At 34.4% G+C, this 8,903-nt stretch overlaps 1 protein-coding gene across 2 annotated transcripts; it reads right to left on the reverse strand.

Annotated features, from left to right (window-relative positions):
- Window positions 1–726: 726 nt before the first annotated feature.
- Window positions 727–6,686, reverse strand: LOC105318416 (sodium-dependent multivitamin transporter). Of its 2 annotated transcripts, XM_011415528.4 has the most exons (13): window positions 5,979–6,679; window positions 5,645–5,710; window positions 4,937–4,988; window positions 4,742–4,809; window positions 4,316–4,470; window positions 3,224–3,364; window positions 2,901–3,027; window positions 2,702–2,790; window positions 2,219–2,504; window positions 1,905–2,116; window positions 1,277–1,377; window positions 987–1,078; window positions 727–902 (listed from the first exon to the last, which is right to left on the reverse strand). In XM_011415528.4, the coding sequence occupies exons 1-13, from the start codon at window positions 6,318–6,320 to the stop codon at window positions 804–806; spliced, it is 1,830 nt and encodes a 609-aa protein (XP_011413830.3). In that variant the 5' UTR covers window positions 6,321–6,679; the 3' UTR covers window positions 727–803. The 2 variants fall into 2 exon arrangements, with proteins under 2 accessions (XP_011413830.3, XP_065936347.1); XM_066080275.1 differs by lacking the exons at window positions 1,277–1,377; window positions 1,905–2,116 and having other exon boundaries at window positions 5,979–6,686.
- Between the last annotated feature and the right edge of the window lie 2,217 nt (window positions 6,687–8,903).

The raw sequence follows: 8,903 nt of genomic DNA on the forward strand, positions 1-8,903 counted from the left end.
TTTCTGTTTATTTTTAATGTTTTCTTACCGGTATTAATGGGGCGTGGTCACAATTTGAGTTTTTACCCCTTCCTGTTTTTATTGACTAAAATGTTTTTCTTGCGTATTGATAATGGAATGTTATCAAGTTAGAAGTCAAATACAGCACTCACAATTCTTTGTTATGTAAACATGGTTTATGTGATGTACTACATAGGTTGTGTAAAAGTGAACATCTGTTGATATATTGTATCATTTTACAATTGTATATGATGTTTACATGAATGAAGCGCTGATGAAAAACGATTTAAAATGGTGACCACAAACCTTATTATTGTAGTAGAGGAAAATATAATTTTCTTCTGTAAAAAAAAAATTAACGTCAAGTGCCTGTTTATCCTGTCAGCAACATATTGTCGAGAAGACAGGCATTCTCTTATGTCCAGCAAACTTCTGCTTTATATCTCTCTGTTGCACCAATTGCCTTTGTGTGGTACCCACAGCATTCCCTTTTTCGGTTACATTCCTACATATTGCCTGTATTTTCCGGTTTGTCGCCGTAATATAACACTCTCCATTTTGACTTTTTGTCCTCTCTTTTTCCATGGTTATATATATGTTACGATCATTGCAGAAGAAAATCCAATTACCCGCCCCTGCATTACTCGCTGCCTCGATACTTGTAAACCGCCTAATACAATATCTTATTGTTTAAATGAATTCAACACACAAATAAGAGTACAACAGTATTACAACTTCATTTGATTTACATTAACATTCTGAGTAATAATAGTCCATGGATATTAAAAAAATACAACGTAATATCATAATACATTTTCATTTGTGTTTACGTCCACTGTCTGTCTCAAAGAAACCACGCCATTTCCCACTGCTTCTCTCTTTTCAAGGAGTTGGTCTTGTCTCTAGAATAAAATAACAATGTAAAAATGGATGGTATCATTTATAAACTTTTCAAAAAATTAATTATGCATGATGCTAAAACAAACCTCTGAAAATTGCTGAAATACAGCGAACGACGACAGGTATAAGTAAAGTGGGGATAGGAGGCGTCTATCCACGGGTTTTCGTCTGGTTCCACCTTTTGAAGGAAGAAGTCAAACAGTATAACGGGGGAATGTTGAAAATACATTTATGTTCAACCAGGTTGACCATTTCAAAGCAACAGTGCATCGCGTATGTGTCCATCATGAGGCAGATCAATAATTAATTTAGATAAGGATAAGGAGTCATTTATTGAAAATAACGAAAATATTTGGACACATCATTTTTATTTTACCTGTAATTAAGCTAACAATGATAGCCACAGTCACCCCTACAATGACGGCGATAGAGCTATACCACAAGTAGGAAATGTTGTAGATTTCATTCCATGTGCCGCTAAAATAATATTTCAACTGTTAGTTTCTGCAAATTAATGTATTAGATTTCATGCCATGCCTGTAAATTTGTATAAATATATATAAAATGTATCTGTAAAAAAAAATTGTAAAAAAATTCAGAAAAATCATTCCGTATTTTTCAATCATCATTTAATTTTAGAAACATGAATTTGCTTTTGATTAACGACCATTTTATATAACAATTTGATATGACATATAATAAATCGTTTTCATATCTATTAGTATAATTTGTATGCATTAAATGACACGGAACTTTATTCTCATAACTGCGGAACTTTATTCTCATAACTAAAGTTACAGTGTAGAGAAAGGCCTTCTTTGGATCCATTTAATTTTTCAAAAGGATTTGAAACAATGAGAACGATGTTTATGGCCAACAATAATTAGAAATGAGCTTTGTTATTTACAAGATGTTATATATATTGATTACTTTTGGTTGACTCAAAACAAACATGATTTTAATTGTAAATGAAAATATAAATTGTCAATGAAGTGACGCATTACCCAGATTCAAGGGACAATGTTGACTCAGTCAAGGTACTTGACTGCAAAACGGAACTAGATGTGCTGAAGAGGTTTGCGATTGAGGTTGAATTTAAGGCGGAAGTGACATCATTACGACATATGGGAGTTGGGGGAGATGGTCTGTGAACAATGGCACTAATCGCAAGCCAAAAAGTGAAAACGAGGCTGCAGATGAGACCCGCACCAGCGCCCTATTATGAAAATTGCAAATGTTGCTAACATTGAGTTATTCAAGTGTGCTTATGAAAATACGATAAAATAAATCGACATGAAGCGTAAGATAGTCTACTTACCCACGAATTAACACAAGGGATAAACATCGCCATTACAAAGAGGCTGAGAAGTGGTCCTCCGACCATTCCAAAGATGCTCAGAGCAATTTGTAGGATTAGGGGACCCATTTTCTCCGAAAGAAAAGCCATTCCGATCGTAAGAAACCCGAATATCAGAGCGATCAGTTTTGAATAAAGAGTAGCTCTCCTCTCGTTGATCGTAGATTTTGTGAAGAAGTGGTGGAGTGGTCGAAAAACGTCCGTCATAAAAGTCAGAGCAAGGGCGTTAACTCCTGATGAAACAGTGCTGTCGAAAGTTATATGCCCAAGTTTGATATTTGTGACCAAATTAAAATCATATCAAAGACATTTCGTCACATTTTTTAAAGGTTGAAACGAAACGGCAATATTGTGACTTTCGTTAATAATGTTAACATTACATATGCAGTCGTATGTGTATAAAGAAGAGTGTTAACTAACGTCATTTATTAGAATGAAACTTACCTCAAAGATGCACTAAATATACAAGCAACCATCAAACCAGGAAATCCAGCGTAATCCCCCAGAACATCCATTACAAGCCAGGGTATCATCTATTACAAAAAATATACAAAGTGAAATATAAATTCTACAAAACATAAATTCTAAAACAGTTTAGTGTACTGCATTTTGTGATTTCATGATAAATAACGACTTGTTTAACCTGGTCCCTCCTCTGAATAATGCACCCCACTGGATCATTGGTCCCGTATCGTGCAAATAAGACTAGCCCAACATACACCAACAGTGTGGTAAAAATCAAACTGGCCGGTAGGTTCCAGTATAATGCTCTGGGAAAAATAATATAGAACTATTTAAAAATCAAGATTTCTGGACTTGTCTGCATTCGAACCTGGAAAAACTTTCAAAGTCAGGAACTTTAACATTAATTTGATTCTTTTTGACAAAAGTTATCGAACAAGAATTGGAGAGAAAAAAAATTCACTTTCAAAGTAAACCAATGTCAACGTAAATTATAGAGCTTACGCTTGTGCACTTCGACAGCTTCTCATGCTGAGGTATCGCTGAATCATGGCTTGGTTGCTGCCGTAAATCGTCATTGACGTCACAAACCCACCGACCGCGAGTGTCCAAAATGTGTGCCGCTCAAAAGGACTTGTGTTAAAACTAAGAAATAAAAATCTTGGACCATGAAACAAATGTATTCACAGTAAATACCGGTATATTAATCAATATTTTCCTATTTGTACTGATTCAATATATTTTGTACTTACATGTAAAACGCGAATACTAGTAAATCCTTATAAACGGTGAATTATTTAAAAAAAAACCCACTTTGGGTTACCCAATTGGGGGTAATACTAGTAATACTGAATATTGAATGGATTACAAATAATGCTGTACCCTTAAAGTGGCGCGGTGATCCAAAATAGATGTAAAAGAGCTACACGAAATTTCATCATACGGAAGGTTTCACGCATCATAAGTCATCATCTATCAATTTACAAGTCATTAAAACTCATCCGGAATTGCACAGTCATGTAAACATACCGAGTTGTTTTGGACATTGCTTTAGTGTCACGTGATTACGATTTCTGTCTAAAAATAGTTACAGTTTGATTGACACACTGAGAAAAGAATTTGAATTTGAAGCTATTCGATGGTAAGAATATGCATCAATAAAGAATGCATCTTAATAAAATAGTTTTTAAGGCATCAGGTTTTAATGAGACGCTTCTGGCTCATGATGTATGCCACGCTGCAGTATTTACATGTACATGCCCATGCGCTTGCGTGGCCATGAAGGAAAACTCAATAATATTGTGATGGCCCAACGCTAAATTCTATTTTTCTCTTTTTAATTTTATTTACTTTTGAACATCGTAAGTTTTCAAATATTAATCTTTTCATATGATATACATAAAAAATGTGGAAATCGTGTAAAAATTCGATATTTGCTAATTCATATGGTTTTGTGCGTCACCATGTCCCTTTATTATAGTAGATTATTCATTTTACATCGAATGGCGACACACTCTTATTGCAGAAAATTATAATGCAAAGAAATTGTTTGCGCAGATGCCCTCATAAGATTCAGTGGTGCGGATAACTCGTTACTTGTCAGCCTGGAGTTTTTCCGCCTGTTTAGCTGTCTCCCACACGTGATTGAACCCGCCAACCTCCACCGTGGCTTTTATAACCAGCGCCAAGAGGCCAATAAACACTATAATCATCTGGAAGGCGTCAGTCCACATCACAGCTTTTAATCCACCCTGTATATAATGACAATTCGTACCTAGTTATTGAATCAATAACATTTATGTAACACAAATCCAAACAAAAAGTATTTTAATTAAAGGCATGAAAATATGAGGCATTACACAATGCTAGAAGTAATAGATATGAAGTGATGTTCAATGGTGCCTGGATTTTTAGAAAAGAAGTGGTAAGAGAATCACATTTTAAAAATTAATTTAAAAAGATATCGTATTTTATAGAAACTTCTAGTATCTTACAATGGTAAAAACATCTGTCATAACTCACAATTGCGGTGTAGAAAGTACATACAAGTCCAATGACTAAAATTGACAAAAGCATGCTGAATCCCATAACTAAAAAAAAAAAAAAAGAAGAAATTTCGACGGATTAAAATTCAAATCCTGAATTCAAATCTTAAATCTTTTTTTTATTCATGACTTAAATATTTCTGATGGTTAAGGATTAGTGTTGCTTTCCTACCTTGATTCAGAGCTAGCGCTGGGGCATACAACACAACTGCCATGTATAGAAGCTGGAACAATACATCGGATATGTTGTATTCTTGATAATATTCGTGCATTAAAGAATCATAAAAGTAATATAGGCTGATTTTTTTACGTGTTTGGTAAAATTGATTTTATCTATGACAGAAACAAATCAAGATTTATTATGTTATTAATCTTTTTGCTGGGTTCTGAATAAAGTGAATATCGGCTATTACAACCCCGTTTTTTAAAACGTGGAAATAAAGCTTTGGAGTTCCTGTTAACAAGTATTTAATCTGATCAAAATTAGACTTATAAAATTGCCCCTTTACGATAAGTTAATTAAAGATGATCGACTTTACAAGAGACTGACCAAGCATAATCATATACAGTACGTCTTGGGTCACATGACCGTACAGACTGACCTTTTTGGTAATGACGACTGAGGTATTTTATGTGGACAGTAAACAATAGGTACATTAAACAAGCTGACCTGTCCCTGACAGCCTCATCAGACGCGTGGCACGTTAGCGCCGTTTAATTTTGAGACGTTTTATAGGATGCCATAAATAATGATTATTCAATGTATTTCTTTTTGTATACTTTTTTTTCAAAGATATCGATTTTCATTAAATTTTGAATTTAGTTGAGTCTATGTTTGGAGGAGGGAGGGGGGCGCAGCCCGCTTAAAAGGAATCCTTACCATCTGTACTTGAAACACAATACATCCCATTGTTCGTATCGTTTTCGAAAATCTCACTTCCAGATACTGAAAAAATATCAATAAGATGCAAGGCGCCATCATTTTTGGGAGATGGGCATATAACGAACACTTTCAAGAATACGTAATTAATCCAAAAAATACAAATATCAAAAATCTATTTATTTAGAAATTAGTGATTTGAATTATTTTAATCCAATCAGTCATCGAATAATAAAATAAGTCAGTTTTCAGATGCCAATTGTGAGATAATTAAGAAATTTCCCCTCTTTATTTTTAAAATAGTAATACACTTTGATATCAAATTGTTATTTACCTCATATGCACTCGATATTTCTAGCCTGTGAAATACGGGTAAAAACGCATGAACGGCCACCGGAAAAGTCAAGATATTGGAAAATGATATCACCCAATACATGGTGCCATGATAGTATATTTCTGTCGGAACTCCAAGAACCAAAACAGCGGACAAAAAACTGGCCATCAAAGATAGAGTCACCGGGAATATGGACATTTGTCTGCCCCCAAGAAGAAAATTTTCTGTACTTTGTCGCCTTTTGTCTCTCCATGCATAAAATAACCCTATACCCGCGGATATCACAAGAGTCAGAACAAAGATCACATAGTCCGGAATACCGAATTTTTTTTCCTCTGCCATTTTGTGAGAGCAGAATATTAGTTCTTCTTTTTAAATTTTAAAGGTTGTTTAACATTTTCTGAAGACTGAATCTTTCACATATCTTTTAAGACGATTAGTCCTATCTTGATGGACTAATTTGTTAACTTTGGACAAATCCTACATTTCTTTCGGCCGTCAGAAGTTATCACCTGAGAAGTGAGATACGTGACCGTCTGGAGTATCTATTTAGTACGGAGGTAATCTACTAATCTTGATAGATAAGTAATTATGCTAAGCATGTTTTCTAAACATTATGTTATCTGTGTTTGATGCCATAAAAACCGTTACCCATTATTCAATGTGAATTTATACAAAAATATCCAATTTCAAAAATTGCAATAGTTATGAACAGAGTCACAGGATCTATGATGGCTAGGATGTACAGTATATAATTTTCATCAACTTCCAACTCAAGGTGTTTTGTGACGTGGAAAACGTGTTTAATGATTGATAAACTTTGGCTGTGGTAAAAGATGACGAATGTAAGACGATGTTGTAATCGAGCATGTTGGTAGACAAAATAAAAGAATTTAAACAGATAACTAATGTCGTTTAATGAGCGCAGTTTTGTTTTAGCTAGAGAAAAACTTGGATCTCATTAGCACAAAAACGACACACAGTTAACGATCCGAGTTGTGACCACCAGTCCTTCAAGGAATCATACCGATATGTGTACAGCAAGGAAGAACATCTTTGCAACGGAAGTAACGGACGATATTCTTCTTTCATTAAAAAAGTTACCCTTGCCAAATTGCAATAACTTATAGTCTGTAGTCGAATATTGTATTTTTGATTTTTTGATCTTGTTTGGTTAAATTAAATCGCCCTCCTTAGTATATTTTAAAAAATACCAAGCCTACTCAGGTGAGCTATAAAGTAATTTAAAAAAAGTACACTTTTTATGATCTTCAGAGTGGTTCCCCTTCGCATTCCCTAAAGGAAAGAATGATGTGAAATACGACCCCAGTAAATTGGCAAAAATATTCTTTAGAATTACTCTTTTTATTTGGCATGAACATGTACTTAATACTTGATATATGTACTTTTATAGAATGCCCTTCTTACCCACGAAAAAACAATAAAATGGGAGATGTAAATATGTAGGGGTACTCTGTTTACTTTCAGTCTTAGACTTTTAGCTCCGCCTCCCATTTAAAGCCCTTAAAATGCACGAGCACATTTAGATACATTTTTCTCCTTCAGCTGTTCAATGTATTTTGTCAAACTCTATATGTGAAAAGAGAAAAATGTATCTCACTGTTCTCAATTGGAAATTCTGAAACAGATGCAAAAGTCCAGTGGTTCTTCCTTGTTGTTTACCTGGAACTCGCTTAACCTTTCATAATGTTACCGGTCTGTGTCACGCGTGTCACGTGGCATAAATTTCGATAGGCGTGTTCGACGTGAATTTATATGCCATCTACCTCCATTTATGAGAATACATTATAACATTATTTGTATCAACGGCCGATTGCAAAGTTTCTCCCATTTGGTGATAAGTAAAGTCACGTAATATGTAAACAAGTCTTGTCCTTATTCATCCATGTACATGTTGTCTATGGTACCAAGGTCCACCCATTCTGTTCATTTTTATTCAGGACGAGGTTTAATTGGAAGGACATAGTCACAAACCTGAACGAAATTCACTGTTACAGGATGTACGAAATCATCAATCCACACGGGGAAAAATTGACCCTAAGAACTTACAATCTACAGAGCCACCAAAGTATTCAACAATTAAATGGGTTAATTTTCTATGAAGAAAAATGACCATCGGTCAATATCATACATGGATCACTTTTCGTGGTTATACCGACCGTTGAGATGGTTTCAGTCTCGTATCAGGTAGATAATAAGTAATTCCGATTGGGTATTGTTTAATGGGACTGAAAGTGAACAAAAATATACCAAAAACAATTAGAAAGCTGAGACATTTGATATACTTTCAGCAACAAGATCAAGAACATTTCGTTACATTTTGAAATCTATAGAGTACATTTTTCATAATTTTTGATTTCTCTGTTTTCTGTCATTTACTTCCAGGAACGGGGTTTTCATCTATGATAAACTATTACTGATTGCGTATTTTGTTAAATCAATTAATGAGTTTTCCATTTGCCATCAATGTGAATTATTTTTATGTAAGATGTAAAATAGCATATAACGAATGGACAAATAATCGAAACGTATTTAAATGATATATTCATAACGTAAAATCACAATCAATACATAATAAAAAAAAATGTAATACTCAGTCCTGGTTAGTTATACAATGTAGAGCAAGCCAATTGTTCTAAACCAATTACAAGAGGCATGCGATGGGCTTATCACCGGACGGTGACACTTTAATGCTCCTGTTAACAATGTTAAGTCTTCTGTTGATCTGTAGGTCTGTTACGCTGTAACAAGTCCTGCTATCCCTTGACTCGCCCAGACAGCGTGAAAATGGACACCTTTCTCAATTCGATATTCAGAAGTGATCGAGTGTCTTGCGAAATGAGCGACACCATTAGCAGATAAGTGGTTCTGAACAACGTTAAATTCATTAATGAGAGAGAAAGG

Source organism: Magallana gigas, chromosome 3 (assembly GCF_963853765.1).
Source record: "Magallana gigas chromosome 3, xbMagGiga1.1, whole genome shotgun sequence".
NCBI lineage: Eukaryota > Metazoa > Mollusca > Bivalvia > Ostreida > Ostreidae > Magallana > Magallana gigas.